The sequence below is a fragment of the Penaeus chinensis genome, chromosome 28, assembly GCF_019202785.1.
Source record: "Penaeus chinensis breed Huanghai No. 1 chromosome 28, ASM1920278v2, whole genome shotgun sequence".
NCBI lineage: Eukaryota > Metazoa > Arthropoda > Malacostraca > Decapoda > Penaeidae > Penaeus > Penaeus chinensis.
The window spans coordinates 18,651,546-18,669,586 of NC_061846.1; the positions used below are offsets into that span (position 1 = coordinate 18,651,546).

The 18,041-nt window shown below is 35.7% G+C and overlaps 1 protein-coding gene across 1 annotated transcript; it reads left to right on the top strand.

The window, feature by feature from the left end:
* The first annotated feature begins 963 nt into the window (after positions 1 to 963).
* LOC125040037 (prefoldin subunit 5-like) lies at positions 964 to 15,435 on the top strand. Its single transcript, XM_047634462.1, has 5 exons — positions 964 to 1,116; positions 8,735 to 8,818; positions 9,428 to 9,553; positions 11,872 to 11,977; positions 14,802 to 15,435. The coding sequence occupies exons 1-5, from the start codon at positions 1,024 to 1,026 to the stop codon at positions 14,888 to 14,890; spliced, it is 498 nt and encodes a 165-aa protein (XP_047490418.1). The 5' UTR covers positions 964 to 1,023; the 3' UTR covers positions 14,891 to 15,435.
* The last annotated feature ends 2,606 nt before the right edge of the window (positions 15,436 to 18,041 follow it).

An 18,041-nucleotide genomic window follows, 5' to 3' on the forward strand; every position in this document is an offset into this window, starting at 1 on the left:
TGTAATCTGATCAAACTCTTTGCTGCATGACGATCCCTTTTGCAGCTTACACGCACACAGACACATATATAACATATATACATATATATATATATGTATACATTGTATATAGAAAGAAAGATACGCACACATACACACGCTCGCGCACGCGTGCGATATATATATATATATATATATATATATATATATATATATATATATATATGTATATATATATGTATTTATATGTATGTATGTATGCATGTCCTCGTATTAGTGTTTCCGTCTCCTCACATACGTACTATACCATGCCAACTTCTATATAAGTATCTGATACACGACCCCATTTTGGACCGAGGTCTATAAAAGTATATATATATATATACTTGGAATAGGTCTGTCTTCGGAGTCTCAACCAGGTCCTAAACCAAAATAGCCAAAACGTGAATGCACGCGCCCACCTCGTGCCGTTCACTGACTGAGTTCATTTCACTTCATTTAATCCACTAAATTTATTCATCCGTTGAGTTCAATTCACCCACGCATCTTAAGGCCTAGAAAAGTACTTATTTTGTTCTTGATCCATCTGTCCTTTCACAGCATCTTTCCTTCATTAATTCGTTCATTCTCCCAAAAGTGGACCAACTCATTAAACTCGTCTATCTGTAAACAGTTCATTTCAGTCCATTTCAACTAATCATTTCACCAGTTTGATCATATTAAGTTAATTTCTAATCAAATCTCCCATTCATCTGCTCGCTTATCCAGCCTTCTTCATTCACTCATTCGTTCATTCGATGAAAAGTGGATCTACATAAGGTTCTTCCCCTGTTCCCTTTATTTCAGTTCAGCTACGATCAATTAGTCCCTTTACGTTCATTTCTAGTCAATATCCCAAGTCATCTCATCATTTGCACAGCCTCCTCCGCCAAATAAATCCGCCATCAAATCATCCGTTCCCTTCGAGAGCGTCTATTCGCCGAAAGGAGGCTCCGCTCTAGGCTCCCCGCCGGGTCCGTGCAGTAAGCGCCGTCACAAACAACCATGGCCTCCAGCAAGGGATCGGGTCCTCAGGTGATCGACATCTCCAAGCTGAATTTAGAGCAGCTGACCAACCTCAAGAACCAGCTGGATCAGGTACGTTTGACCGCTGCATCGGCCGAGGTGTGGGGCGAGAGAGAAGTGGTGATAAAGGCGTGTGAGTAAGAAAGAGAAGTGGCGTGAGTCATCGGCTGCAACGTGGGTGTGGGAGGAACCTTTGGCTTTGCTCTGGAATTTTTGCGTTTAGCGTTCCTGACTTCCACTCGTATGGTGTTTTTAATGAGGCCAAAGCTCTCCAGTTGTGAATGAATAAATATATAAGTTAGTAAATGTATAAGGGAATGAACAAATATACTTTTATGATTTTTTTATGTATATTCGAATGCAATATCAGTTTGTAATGTTTATAAAATATTTATTTTTGTTTTAGTTTCAGTAAAATAAAAAAAATAGTCTAAATTGTGTACAAATATTACATTGGCAATACTGTCAAAACTGGGCTACTTTAGATGTACTGTCAGAATTTTGTACTCGCAATTGGCTCATTGGTGACTTTGTACTGGTAGAGGTATCTGTGTGTAAAAATAATTAATAAATTAAACTCACCGTGGGCACTGCAATTACACACATGGAATCCCTGGTGGCTTGGGGATAAATATATATTCCATATATATATATATATATATATATATATATATATATATATATATATATATATCACTACACATTGTGCCTTTTGAATGCTAAGTTTGTTGAGAGTGCTACTTTTGTTACAAATTTGTTTCAGTTTCAGGGGGACTACTAAATCCTGTAAAATATAATAACTGATCATTGGCTAGAGTTTAAAGTTTTTTCCCATTTTCACTTTTTGAATGGCCATTATGAGTGATTTTGTCCTTAGCCCCCCCCCCCCCACTCTTAAATCTCTGGTTCCCCTAAATCATAGAATACAGGAGAGGAAATAAATTGGAAAAAAAAAATCAATTTCCACTAAAATTACCAAGGGAATTGTAAACCATGCAGGAGAGGGGAGGGGGTGTTGCAAATCCATTTGATTCGAGGTGTAGGAGGCACTGTCCCCCTGGATATCACATAGGATTGGTCCTACTTTTGTGTTATGTATAAGTTATTGTAGGGTTTTTAACATTTTTATATTTTTTTATATTTACCCTGGTATGGTTCATACCCTACTAGGCCAGCAAGGCTATTATAATCATTATATAAAGGTGATCAGTGCTGAGTAAAATTACTAGTTAAAGTATACAAAAGGACTGACTTACTGAAAATCTAAGAGTTGGAGGCAATAGAAAACTACAATCACTGATGTTAGAATTAATCTCTGGAATCAAACCAATATGAAAAAATCAATGAAAATGTATAACGGAAAATGCCACACCTCTCATGACTATGTCTAGCCTTACATTGCCTTGCAGTGATCAACTAACTGCACAGTAACCCTACATGAACTGTTTTGGTCATGATAATGCAACCTATTTGTATTACTTGTTGCTATTTGTTTCCAAATACTTTCACATTATTGATGTAAAATTGACTCCTGTTGACATTGTTAGTCTCATGAATTCTTCTTCTTCTTCTTCTTCTATCTTGGTGTAGGGTTTTAGACTATTGTTGTCTATATCCCCTGGATCTTCTTTTCTAGGCTTCTTGTTTCTTAAATGATGTCAGATAATCTTGTTGTTTGTAGGAAAATCTTTGTATGTCTTAATATGTAGTACTTTATTATAGATGGTTGATCTGCACCTGTAATCAGAAGGTTTATATCAATGTCATTTATGTTTACTCGTCTTAAAGCATCTTTTAGTTTTGTTCTGTGAGAGTTGAATCTTGGGCAGTGTAAAAACATATGTTCTATTGTTTCTTCTTGGTTCATGCACCATCTGCAGAAAGGGTCATTTTCCATTTTCATTCTATATAAATGTTGTTTTAGTCTTGTGTGTTTGGTTGAGATTCTTGAGATGCATGTATCTAGTTTTCTGCATTTGGCTCTGGTCCAAGGTTTTTCTGTATTGTCTTTGATAAGGTAATTTTTTGTGCCTAGGATTCTTTTTAAATTTGATTCCCATTCTTTCCTATTTCTTGATTTAATTTCTTTTATAATATAATTTGGATCTTGTGGTATGGACATGGGATTATGTATTTCATGGGCTTTCTTTGCAGCTAGGTCTACGATTTCATTTCCTTTGATATTCTTATGTGATGGAATCCACTGGATCATAATCTTTTGTTTTTGTGTTGAGAGAAAGTGAATATGATTTTGTATTTCATATGTGATCTGTTTATAGTTTAGTGGTTTGGGATTTTGTATTAATTGTAGTGATGATTGTGAGTCTGTTAGTATTATTGTGTTGGTCAATTTGTTATTTAGTGCGTATTTCAGTCCTTGCTTTATGGCAAATAATTCTGCATGAGTGATTTCTGTTTTAGGAGGCAATTTCCAGATAGTTGCTATATTTTTGTTTTGGATGTAGATTGCTGCTGAGGTGGATTCTGGGTCTCTTATCTTTGAGCCGTCAGTGAAAATTCTGTTAAAGTTTTTATAATTTGTATTCATTAATTCCAGAAATTGTTTTTGAATAATAATTTGAGGAGTATTTTTTGTTGTATTGGTCGTAAAGTTGACTTGTATGTTTTCTGAAATATCATACCATGGGGGTATTGGGGATATGTTTGGTATTACATTTGGGCTTATAATTAGATTTAGGTTTATTTTTGTTTCTGTTGCTCTGTGGACTAGTGATCTTTTATCTCTTTGTGGGTTGTATTCTTTTATACATTTCGTTATTTGTTGTTTTACTGGTGTTGTGTTTGGTTTATTCAAAATTTTTGTTAGCTGAATGCATTCAAGTTCTTTTATTCTGTTTGATAAAGGTGGGATATTTGTTAATGCTTGAAGAGATATGATTGGAGTTGTTCTAAAACATCCTGTTGCAAGCCTTAATGCTTGGTTTTGTAAAATTTCAAGTTTTCTCAATTCGGTTTCTTTTGCTGCTCCATAAACTGTTAGTCCATATTCAATTTTTGGTTTTATATAGATTTTATAGAATTTTAATAGAGTTTCTCTATTTGCTCCCCAATTTAGTGAAGTTATTTTTTTCATTATGTTTATTCTACTTAAAATGTCTACTTTTAAGTTTTCTATATGATTTTTCCATTTTAGTTTGGGAGCATCTAATGTTAAGCCTAAGATTTTATGGCTTTGAGTATACTTGATTTCTGTGTTGTCTATCCTTATTATTGGTAGTTGATTTATCTTTTTGTTTGAAAAACACATTAATTTGCTTTTTGTGAAGTTTATTTTCAGATCCCAGTGATTGGCCCACTCTTTTAATTTTTGTAGTTCTGTTTCTATTTTGTTTGAGGCTTCTATTAAATTTTTATTACTTGTTAAAAGGGTTATGTCGTCTGCATATATTATCTTCTCAGTTTCTTTTGCTAGTTTTAGATCATTTAACATTATATTGAATAAAACTGGGCTTATTGGTGAACCTTGAGGTACGCCACTTTTTATTATTCCTTTCTCTGATGTTTGATTTCCAATTTTTATTTGGAAGGTTCTTTTCTCTAACATATTATTTAGCCATTTTAGAGGTTTTCCTGTGATGCCTAGCTTTGACATTTTGACTAGAAGTGCTTCATGGTTGACTGTATCAAAGGCTTTTTCTAGATCCATGCATGCTACTATTATATATTTTTTGTCTATGAAAGCTTTGTTTATATGGCTGTCAATTGTATGTAGTGCATCCGAGGTATTTTTATTGGGTCTGAAGCCGGTTAAATCTATGTCTAGCTTGTTGTTGTGTTCTAGCCACCATATTAGTCTTTTGGTTATTATATTTTCAAAAATCTTGCCAATGCATGAAATTCTACTAATGTATCTATATGAGTTTGCTTCTGAAGGGTTTTTTCCTGGTTTTAATATGGGGTTTATTAGTGCATTTTTTAGTGATTCGGGATATTCTCCGTTGGTCCAGAGAGAGTTGATGTTGGTTAGAATTGACTCTAGAATGTTATTTGGAGCGTTCTTATAAAGTTCGTATGTCATTTCATCTGGACCGTATGCTTTATTGTTTTTGGTGTTATTTATTGCTGTTTTCAATTCAAGGAGGGTTATTTCTTTACTTATTTCATTGGTATTCTTTAAGTTAAATAATCTTTCTTTTTCTAAGTCTGCCAAAAGTTTTTTGGGTTTATTTACCGTTTCCATATATTCTCTTTTAAATTTTTCCAATTTTTGTGCAATTTCTGTTATTGGCAGATCGTTTTCAATTAATGGATATTCCATTGTAGTTATTTTTCCTGTTAATTTCTTTAGGAAATTCCAAATCGTTCTTGATGGGGTTTTAAAATCTAATGTTGCACAAAACTTTTCCCATGATTCCTTTTTTGTTTGCGTTATTGTATATCTTGCTTTTGCTAATGATCTTTTATATTCTATTTGATTTGTTAATGTTGGCTTTTTCCTCCATTTATTATAGGCTTTGTTTTTTTCTTTGATGATATCATTACATTCTTTATTCCACCATGGTTTGTTTGGTTTGTCTTTGTATGTTCGTATTTCTAACTTAAAATGTTTAAGGGCGACATTTTTTATAAGTTCTGAAATTTCTTTGAGTGAAGTTAGGCTTCCTGTTTCTGTGCTATTTAATTCTTGTTGAATATCGGTCCATCCTTCTTTTGTATATTGCCACTTTTTTTCTTTTAGTAAATTATTGTCTTTGTATGTGTTATCATTCATTATTACTGGTAAGTGGTCGCTGTCTAGGTGTAATGCTGTTCTTAGTTGGATATGACTTAGGGTTGGTGAACCAAATACTAGATCTATGGTTGATTCTTTGGCGGTTTTAGGATCTATTCTAGTTACTTGATTTTTAGGGGTTAGCATTATTAAATTATTTTGACTTATCCAATTTATTTTGTTTTTGCTTGTTATATTAATTTGTCTATTACTTATGTTTTTGTTCCAGTAAGGATGATGGGCATTGAAGTCCCCCATTATTAGTTTCGGGTCTGAGATTTGGTCTGAATAGTATTGGAGTTCTTCTGTTTTTATATCATTGCATGGGTTATATATTATTAGTATATTTAGCCATTTTCTTTTATAGTTAACTTTTATTCCCAGGGTTTCTAATTTATCACTGTATATTTCTCTTAGTTTGATTTCTTTGAACTGTAAATCTTTTTTTATGCATATAGCTAAGCCTCCTCCTATTTGGTTTAATCTGTCTTTCCTAATTATTGTATAATTACTTAGGTTAAATTTATCTTTTTCTTTTAGCCATGTTTCTGTTATGGCTATTATTCTTGGGGTTTCTTTATAAATTAGGTAATTTAGGTTGGTTCTCTTGTTTAATACGGATCTTGCATTCCACAGTATAAAGTTTTCCATTTTAAAAGTCAAACAATTCTTTTAGCACATTGCTAATCTCATTTGTTACGTCAATTATGTTTTGGATTATTGATTTGTCTGAGTTGAAGTTGTTTATTATTTTTGTTATTATCTTAAATATGTTTTTGGCTAATTTTATCCAAGAGAAGCCTTCTGTGGTTTTTTCATCGTTATCATTTGAGGTAGCTTTATGAATTAGTGGGGTTGGTAATGACCATGTTGTTGGTGAATTCATTATGTCTTTTTGTTTGTTGTTTTTGGATTTATTTTGTTTTTGTTCTTGTTGTGGGTGTTCATTTTCATCTAAACATGTGGTTTGTTCTGTGATGTTTGAAGTTTTTGTCTTCTTTCTGTTTGGAGTTTGGTTATTTGTTTTGTTTGGGTTTTTTTGGCCTAGAGTGAGGCTTTGTGGTTCTGTTAATGTCTGTGCATATGTTTGCGTTCTGTTGTCTTCTGTAGGTTGAGGTGTTGTGATTTCATGTACTTGTTCTGTGTTCTGTGTTTGTTTAATTTTGTTTGGTTGTTGTGTTGCAGTACTTTTGTATTTTGTTATAGGTTTGAGTTGTTGTAGCTGTTTTTTTATTTCTAAGTTATTTGGAGTTTTGTTTTCTTTGTTTATTTCTTGTGCTGATTTATGCACTTTGCATTCTTTTGTATTTGGTGAATGGTTCTCATCACAATAAAAACAATGGGAGGTGTTCTGGCAATCTTTGAAGTTGTGTCCATATTGGCTACAGTTACTACATCTCTTTTTGTTCTTGCAAGTTACTGCCCCATGGCCGTACCTTAAGCAGTTGAAACATTTTAGTATAGGGAAAGTATATTGCCTGACTTGGTAGCTTGTATGGCCTATGGCTACTCTTTTGGGTAATGTCCCTCTGAAAGTGATCCTTAAGGATTTGGTGGGAATCCACTTTTCTTTGCTTGTTTTGTCATCATTTTGCTTTTTTAGTCTGATTACCTCTGTAATTTCATTTGGTTCATATCCTAAAGGTCTTATTTTTTCTTTGATGCTTTCTATATCTAAGTCTGTTTCTACTGGGAAGATAGTACCATAGGAACAATTTATGTATTTGTTTGAGGTAGGTTGCTTACATACTATTTCCCATTCTCCAAGTTTGTCTATTTCTTTTAGAGGTCTTAGTTTTGACATATCTTTGACTTCAAATCTGAGGGCTTTGCCTGCTCCTAGTACTCTTAGTGAGTCCTCTATTATATATTTCTGGAATTCTGAATTGTTGAGTGCTTTAGTTAATTGTATTGGGTTGTTAAAACTTGCATTTGCAGATCCATCTTTTAAATGTATTAGTACAACTGAATTTTCTTTTCCTACCTCCCTATTTGTTGGGTTGTTACTTGTTGTTGGTTGGGGTTCAGCCTGTGTCTTCCAACCGGCTTCTTTGTTTTTCGGTTGTTTAGAAATTGGGTTATCTTCGTTGTCACTTTCTAGTTCTTCTCTTGTTCTCTTTGTTTGGTTATCATGATCCATGTAATGGACTAATTCAGGATCTTCTCCTGTATTCAAATTGGGTTCAGAGTCCATGGAGTAAGGGTTAGATTTCACTAAACTCGATGTTGATGTTCACTCTACGGAGTTTCAGAACGCTCTCGTCTCATGAATTGTACTCAATTCTGTGGAGTTCACTCGCCATGTACCAGCTGCACATACCTGACAGAAGTCAGGATTTTTTTTCTTCATTTTTCTGGTATTTGGAGAGGTAGTCCCAAAACCTGATTATTTTTATATATTTCCTTTATCCAATGGTTTATTCGCACATACCTAAACGTTAGGGTATCATGCAAACCCAAAAATCCAAACCTAACTTTTCCTACCTTCTTTTTATTCGTTAGATGGGGGGGGGGGGTACAAGTCCCTTCTTATTCCTCCTCTTTATTAGGACTTTGTGCCAACTCATAGAAAATGGACTTATAGAAAATGCTGTAAATATTTTCATCCTGTGTTGTGTGTGTTGTTTTTGTTTTTTTTTGTTTTTTTTACAAACTACCACATATAAATGCATATTGTAAATGATTCATTTGTACTTGATTTGTAATGTTTTGCAGTGTGGCTCTTTTTAAAAATTGTATGATAATATATGATATGATTAGACGTTATCTGGTGTGAATGAAGTTTTTGCCATGATGTGATCATTCATACCTCTTACATTCTTAGGCATAATGCACCATATTCATTTATACAGATTTTAAAAAATATTTTGAGATTGATGTAGCTGGTGGTGAACAGGCTTTATGGTTTTTCTGAAATTATTGAAGGAAGATAATAAGCAAACCCTTCTTTCTTCACAGGAATTGCAGTTCTTCAATGAATCTTTACAGCAGCTTAAAATAGCACAACTAAAATTCAATGAATCTGGAGAATGTGTCGATAAGGTAAAGTATTAAATTGCAGTTGCATAAGAGTTTAGTTAATGTAAGGAAGATATTAGTTTAGTAGTAGAATCTTCTGTTATTAAAAGGCCACTTGTTCCCAGTGGAACTCATTTTTTCAAATCTTTTAATGTTGTAATTACCATAATACAGTTATTTTGTATTTAGATAAATGGAATTTAGTTTTATTGAACACACACACACACACACACACAAACACAAACACAAACACAAACACAAACACAAACACAAACACAAACACAAACACAAACACACACACACACACACACACACACACACACACACACACACACACACACACACACACACACACACACACACACACACACACACACACCTGCATACTCTTCTCCCCACACACACACTCATACTCTCTCTCGCCCACTCACTCACTCACTCACTCACTCACTCACTCACTCACTCACTCACTCACTCACTCACTCACTCACTCACTCACTCACTCACTCACTCACTCACTCACTCACTCACTCACTCGCTCACTCACTCACTCATTTGCTCATGTCCTCACCCACCCATTATTTTTTAAGAGATTGAATGTGTTTTTCATCAAACATGGCCCTGCTATTTCAGGTCACACCTGAAGTCAAGGGCAAGGAGGTGCTCGTCCCTCTGACCAGCTGTATGTATGTTCCTGGGACAATCGCTGATGCGGAAAAGCTGCTCATTGACATCGGAACAGGATACTACGTGGAACGGGTGAGTGGACTTTTGTGTTTTGTTCTTGGAATAATTTTTCTCTTAAATTTAGCATCTTACCTTATTTTCACGGTCGAAGTCAAATGGAAATAGATTTGATCGGCAAGATTATGTACCGGGAATAAGTGAACAAAGAAAGGGTTTACTTAAATGAAAAGAATCATCTATAATCAAGAAAAGCGTCAACTGGAAGATGGAAGTAACCTGACCAGTTGATCAGGTTTCCATTTGCCAGGTAGATCAAGCTCATTAGCTCATTGGTTCACCAAGAAAAGAATGATCAGGAACACAGATATCAGGCTGAATTCATTGTGTAGTAGTAGTAGTTGTAGCACTAGTACTACTAGTACTACTAGTACTACTAGTACTACTACTACTACTACTACTATTACTACTACTAGTACTACTAGTACTACTACAAGTACTACTAGTGCTACTACAAGTACTACTAGTGCTACTACTAGTGCTACTACTACTAGTACTACTACTACTACTACTACTACTACTACTACTACTACCACTACTACTACTACTACCACTACTACTACCCCTACCACAACTACTACCCCTACCACTACTACTACCACTACTACTACCACTACTACTACCACTACTACTACCACTTCTACTGCTACTACTTCTACTACCACTACCAGTATTACTAGTACTACTACTACTAGTACTAGTACTAGTACTAGTATTACTACTACTACTACTACTACTACTACTACTACTACTACTGCTACTACTACTACTGCTATTACTACTATTGCTGCTGCTGCTGCTAGTATGACTACTACTAGTAGTAGACTATTACTAGTAGTAGTACTAGTAGTAGTAGTAGTAGTAGTAGTACTGCTAGTTCTTCTTCTTCTTCTTCTTCTTCTTCTTCTTCTTCTTTTTCTTCTTCTTCTTCTTCTTCTTCTTCTTCTTCTTCTTCTTCTTCTTCTTCTTCTTCTTCTTAGCCACAAAGTAGTCAGTTACTAGACCTTGTGACCTTACCTGATTTCACCTTTCCTTGAATTGGTGGGAAAGAACTTTTTTCTACTAATACTATGAATATCGATGGTTTTATCTTTATTATAGACATTATGATTACTATAATGTTATAAACATTAGTAACAGCAAAATAAGATAATGTAAAATATTTTCACAAATCAAGGAAAAGGGTAAACAGGTGTGACAGGCAGTACTCGTATTTGGCTCATTGATGACTTAGTACAAGTGTAACCATCTATGTGTAAAAACCATTAATAAAGTAAACTCACAGTGGGCATGGCATGTATGTACATTCCATGCTCAGTGGCATTGGGTTAATTGTGATCAGGTGTCTCCTCGAGCTGTAGGCAGTCCGTCAGTGGTAGACTTTGTTTACAGGTCCTTTTCAGATGCTAGCAGGAAGAATTGAAGTGTATTTGCCAATCCTGGGGAACAAGTTAATGGCTAGGTTGTTTGTTTGATTACACTGGCCTCAGGCAGGTGGTCAGCCCTTGCAATTGAGGCTTGATAAACTGAGAATGATTAAGAGTTGTTGCTTTCATGTGAATGATTTCTCTGTTTTTATGGTTATCATTGTTGGTTTCTAATATTAAACATACTAATATTTTATAGTAGCAGTAGTAATAGTAGTAGTAGTATAAATAGTAATAGTTGAAGAAATAGTAGTAGTAGTAGTAGATGTAGTAGTAATAGTAGTAGTAGTATAAATAGTAATAGTAGAAGAAATAGTAGTAGTAGTAGTAGATGTAGTAGTAATAGTAGTAGTAGTATAAATAGTAATAGTAGAAGAAATAGTAGTAGTAGTAGTAGATGTAGTAGTAATAGTAGTAGTAGTATAAATAGTAATAGTAGAAGAAATAGTAGTAGTAGTAGATGTAGTAGTAATAGTAGTAGTAGTATAAATAGTAATAGTAGAAGAAATAGTAGTAGTAGTAGTAGATGTAGTAGTAATAGTAGTAGTAGTAGTAGTAGTATTAGTAGTAGATATAGGAATATTAGTAGTAGAAATAGATGTAGTAATAGACTTATAGTAGTATCATTAGTAGTAGTAGTAGTATAAATAGTAGTAGTAGTAGCAGTAGCAGTAGCAGTAGCAGTAGCAGTAGCAGTAGCAGTAGCAGAAGTTATTATGTTAGCCTTACATTATTAACAATAAAACTACAATAACTTTTATTTCCTCCTAGTAGTAGTAGATGTAGTAATAGTATAAGTAGTAGTAGTAAATATAGTAGTAGCAGCAGCAGTAGCAGTATTAGAAGTTATTATTTTAGCCTCACATATTTAACAGTAAAACTACAATAACTACTATTTCCTCCTAGGATGTCCCTGGAGCAAAGGACTATTTCACCAGGAAGGTCAAATTCGTCACAGAGCAGATGGAGAAGATTCAGAAGATTGCCGCAGAAAAAAGCAAATTGAGAGAAGGTTTGTGGAGAGCATTTATTTTACACATGTAATGGCTGATGAGCTCTGCTATTTCAGGTGTCCTTGATGAATGATAGACATACTCTACCATGTTAATACACTACCACTTGTTGGTACTGAATTCAACCAGTTGTCTAGTTTTCCTTTAAAGACTTCCACAGAGCTCTGAGTTTTGATTCTGATACTTTTTTGGTACACTACTAAACAGTCTTGGCCCATAGATGAGAAAGTTTGATTACACATTTTTCTCTATCAGGAAGTTTAAGCAGTTTTCCCAGAAAGATAACATATTCTTCCCTGTCTGATGGAGTGTCTTACTTTGATTTGGTGCCAAGTTTTCAATGATCTTCCATACATATAGTCTTTGTAAAGTGAAAAGCTTTAGTTGTTTTAGTCTTTCCCAATAAGAGAGACCTGCCATGTTGTCTAATTTTGGGATGAAAACTCTTTTAACCAGTTCCTTGCAATATTATGTCTTTTGTGAGACTTGGATTCCTTACTGGGTCAAAACTTCAGAAAGCTGCTGCAAAAAATACATAGTTACTCACACCAAGGGTTTGGAAAAACAACATTTTCCATTGAGAAGAGCTCCACTGGCATATTTGTTTGTTTGGTGGTCAAGCAAATGACGAGTATGTTTTTTTTCATTCTTCTTTAATTATTATTGTAATTGTTATTATAATGTTTTTGTTTTTATAGTTATGATTGTTGTGAATCTTCTTCTTTTCCGTCTTCTTATTTTTATTCTTATTATTATTACTGTTTCTAGAAAGTAACCTTTTTTATTTTGCAAATTATTGTTGTTAGCATTACAGTAATGATAATGTTAGTGATAATGGTGAAAACATTGATAACATTAATGATGATAATGACACATTGGTGGTGTTAATAATAATGGAAACATTAATATTATTAGTAATTAAAATGACAACATCAGCTTGTTGGATCCAAGTGCCTTGTGGCTCACACATTAACCAAAGTCCAGACAATAGGATTTGAGTGGCAACTCTCTCAAATTTGTGGCTTCAAGATGTGGCCCACATGAACACTCATACATGGTATCGACTCTTTTGCCTCCTCATTGTAATGCTATTAGCTCTTTTTCTGAGGTCTATATTTGATATTTGTAATATGGGATGGAGATAGTAATTGACTTTTCCTTGAGCAGACTCCATATTATCACATTAGGTAGTTTACACTGTGTGCAGTAACAGTTATTATAAGTAATGCTGTTATTTGTGTATTTTTATATTTTTGTATTATTCAATTTTCCATAACACCCTATGCCCCTGATAATGGGCAGGTATCCTTCCTAGAGCTATAACTCTGCCAGGCATGGCCTATGGAAGGTGCCCCTCTCTCGTTTACAGGTGGAAATAATGCAAGAGCCTCTATCTAAAGGCTCACTAAGTCAATTTCCCTTCACTCAGTTGCTTGCCAGTAGGCAGCAATATCCCATGGCAAGATCCTAGTGATAGTAATAACAACATTCTTGATAATGATAATGATATTGTGAAAGAAAATAAAAAAATCATAGAAAAATCAAGGAACAGTTTGGGTCAAGTGTTCTTAGTAATTGACTTCTCGGTGAGCTCTTGTGAAACCATCTATGTGTATGTAGACCTAAATAAAGTGAGCAAAACAAAACTACAGAAGATACTGTAGTTATCCTGCACCAGTTGATTATCTATATATTATTATAGATTATATATATAGCTAGATAGATATATAGATACATACATACACAAATCTTAGCATTTAAATTTGTTCTTGATTTCCATCATCATATGTAGAGTAATGTTACTGTTTATTTTATGTTTTTATGGATTAAATGATTTAAATGTATACAGTCATTAAATTCACTGTTGATATGTTCAAGTATTTTCTGTACCTAACTTACAATTGTTGTGTAAAAGATGTAATTCACTGCTTGCTTCTTTTGGATTTCCTGAATGATGTTCCTAGCAAATTCTCTTGAGCCTGTATGCATTTGACCCTTGACAAATGGAAGATTGTGAGTTTATAGTTAACTCTGTTGGATCCAAGTGCGTCACAACCTGCACGTGGACCAAAATCTGGGCATTAGGCTTACGGCAACTCACCCACTGGTGTGGCTTGTAGGCCCATGGGAACATTTGTGTGTGGTATCAAGACTCTTTTCCTCCTCTTTGCAATATTATTATATCTTAGTCTACCATAAGCATTATTTGCATTTTTGCTATTTCCCAAGATCTATATTTGTTCATTGTTATGCTGTATGAAGATGGCAATAGACTATTTTCCTTGAGCAGCCTCCATATTATCTCTGTGGGTAGTCTTCTCTGTGTGGTAACAAAACACATAGTGACTTTCTGTTATTTGTACAAAAATCATATTTTTATATATTTTTGTATTATATGATTTTCTGTAGCACACGTGCCACTAGTCATGGCAGACAGGAATAGGATACTGAGCACGGATATAGTGGCCTCCCTGGAGCTGTCTCTCTTCCAGTCATGGCCCACAAATGGAACACTCCACACTCGTTTAACAATATAAATAATGCAAGAACACCGTCCTAAATGCCCATTGAGTCTTATCTTTCTCCAAAAACTTATGATGAGTCTTTCTCACAAGCTCGGCCCTCAGTCAGATTATTTTTATGACAGCATATTCACATCATGACATGATGAGCATGTCATCTTGGTTAATATTAGTCTTCCTCAATGTAGATAGATTGCTGAAGATTTTGGATTAATGGCCTATTGATATTTTATTACCAGTCTTCAAAAATGGTTAATAATGGTGGAAAATGTTTTGATGATGGAACCTCTTTTATTTGCAGTTGTGATGGACATCATGGAGGTGAAGGTAGACCAGCAGCTGGCAGCCATCCAGCAGCAGCAGGCAGCTACAGGAGCAGCAAAGGCGTAACAGAGTTGCAGCACAAACATACACTATTTGAGGAATGCTTACTGAAGACTACCCCTTAAAATGCTGCGTCTTGTTGAGTTACGATGTTTTGTATGGCCGTCACGTATGTCTTTTTGTTTTTATTTGTAATGGTTTCGTTTTGTGGTCTAGTCTTGGAGGGCAGAATCACAAAAGTGAATGACTTATGAAGACGAACTAGATTTTTTTATTTTGTTTGAGATATTACTCTTCTCTGTGTCTAGGTGGAATCACCAGAATAAATGTTAGTTTTTTTAACATTATTATTGTGGTTATTATTACTTTTTCTGCTAGAATTATTAATGCAATTATTAACAACGTTTATTCTAGCAAATAATGTTTGCTTTTACCCAATTTTAGATTATTATTATTATTATTCTTTTTTATACTATTGTATATTTGAAACATATTATATAATAATATTTCTTGTAATAGAATATTTGGAATTCAGCACTACTGCTTTTTCTGTGGCAAAGTTACCTGCCTTTGTTTAGTCCTTAAATAAAATCCCACATCAGAATACTTAATGAATGTATACTGTATCCCCAAATTTGCAAACCATTATTATTGCCTCAACAAAGAAAGGGTACAAACTAAAGAAGCAAGACCCACTACACACTGCTTTTCAACATGTGAATTTTGCATGCGCAGTGATTCTTTGTTCATTTTAGAAGCAAAGAAATAATCTGCCTTTACTGTTAAAGAAGTGTAGAAATAATTTACAATTTTCATTCAGTACTTGCAAGTGATACTTGCAACATGGTTCAGGATCACACACTTTGTTTTTCAGTTTGAACTCAGACCTGTTCTTCTTTAAGGCAGTGTTAAAAACAGGGAACAGGTGTTCAAGTGTTTTTTTTCTAAGAATTAGCAGTTTAGATGTTAAAGCTAGTAAAAAGCTTCACATTCGGAGATAATGTTAGGGTGGGGAGGGAGAAAAACAGCGAAGGAGAGAGGGAGGGAAAAGGATAGAGAGAGAGAGAGAGAGAGAGAGTAAGAGAGTGAGTGAGGGTGTGTACATGTGTTCCCCAAAAAGAAGTATCTTTAGAATATTTTGAGAATTTGAAGAATATATCATGTAAGATATATATATAAACTGAAACATTTAAAGGAAAACAAATTTGATCTAAAAGTTTTTTTGACTGCTTAACCCTATGAATTCATGATCTTATGACATGCGCATCTAAAGGTGTTCAAAAATACATCCCTCCTAATCCCTTGCTCATTAGTGTTGTAGGTGGGCTTAGGAGACAGAGACTTGGGCCCAATTTAGGGGATCACCCCCTCCTTGGACCTCAGCCCTTGCCTAAATTTTTCATATTCTTTTCTTCTCCCTATTTCCTCTCCTCTTCTTCATCATCCCCTTCTTCTGTCCACTTCCTAAGGTGTGAAAGCTGTGCTGTGGATGAAAGGCTGGCTTTGTGTTAGTCATGAATGGCCTCTGGGAGCCATGGGAATGGTATCCCAGTGGTTAATTGTCTAGCCCTTACCCCTCATAGGGACCCTCAGGGGGATAGAACATTTCCTCTCCCCATTTATTTCAGGCTCACCGTGGCCAATAATGAAGATGTTTTACCCTTATTGAGGGCATTAAGGCTTGCACCTTCATCAACTAGCTTATCTAAATTAGATTTCATTGGTTTCCTGACCCCTGCCTCAACTTTGACCACGGCTCCGATTGATACTAATACCCCCTTCTCGATGTTTACTGTCAACCCTATCCATTCCGAATTATCCACCCAGGTCATTACTCGTCCTTCAGAATACACCGTTTCCTCTCTCCCAACATCCTCCACTCCATTGTCTACTGCTCAGTCTTCTTCATTGTGTACCCCCAAACCCCTTATCACTACTCTTCATCCTTATTGTCCTCCTCCCAACAGTACTACCTCTCTCCATACCACCCCATCTTCCTCCAGCTCTCGTCCTTCTACTGCTTCCACCTCTACAAACCTTTTGAGTACCCCATTTGGCCCAGCCAAGTGGGATCAATTCTTTGTGATTCCCCCTAGAGTCCCATACTCTGACAGTACCTTTCTCTTCCAACAATGTCTCCATAAACTGGTAGGCAATGTTTCCTTTTGCAGTTGTTCTGATCGTTCATGCCACGTCACAGTTACATCTGAATCCCAAGCTCGTCCACTGTCTATCCTGACTGACCTCACTGGCAAACCTATTCTTGCCCAATATCACCCCTCCCCTAATACTTGTACTGGAACTGATTCCATCTCTCCGACTGATTGTCCTGTCTACAAGAACTGATCAGACTGTGAAAATGACTTGCTCGCATGCCTTGTTGGCTATGATGCAGTGGCAGTCCAGTGCTACACTATTCTTCCCAGAGGTCAACTTAAATCCCACCCAAATATTGTCAAGATTAGCTTCCGTAGACATGACCTCCCCCATGATCGTTATATTGCTCTGCTCAGTCACACACGTGTACCAATTGTGGTAGCTCCCATGATGTGTCTTATAGGAGCTGCCCTACCTACAAACTCGAATCTGAGGTAGCAGTTCTCAGATTCAAACTAGGCCTCACTCTACGAGGTTTTTCTCTTTCTACCTATTCGAAAACTACTTCGCTCCACTCCCCTCCCATCTTCTCAAGATGTCTCAGCATCTCCCCCAGGTATCTCTTCCTTCTACTCCGAACCATCCTATCTCTGTTCCCTCTCTCCCCAAGTCAAATTCCTTTTCCTGTCTAAATCTGGAGACTCCAATCTCTACCACTTCCCCGGTGCCTACCCCTCCCCCTCTTTCTCACTCTACCTGTCGCACCAAACAATCTAAACCTTCCACCCCATCTCCTACCACATCCTTTCCTACACCCACCTCTCCCTCTGCTCCTCGGACATCTATTCTTCTCCTCCTACGTGACATGACTCTTCCACCCTCCAATCCCTTTATTCACTCTACATTCAAAGTATCTGCCAATATCCCTCCTCCTCCTCCTCCTCCTCAGGTTGCCCCTACCCCTCTTCCTCCCACTGTCCCAAAAACGCCCCATCCTCTTCTCCATGTGTATCACCATTCCCTCTTCCTTCCTCAGTATCCTTACCATCCCCACTTAGATGCTCACCTGACTCCCTTAAGTCACAACAATGTCCTTCTGTGGATCCCTCCCCCGCTGACA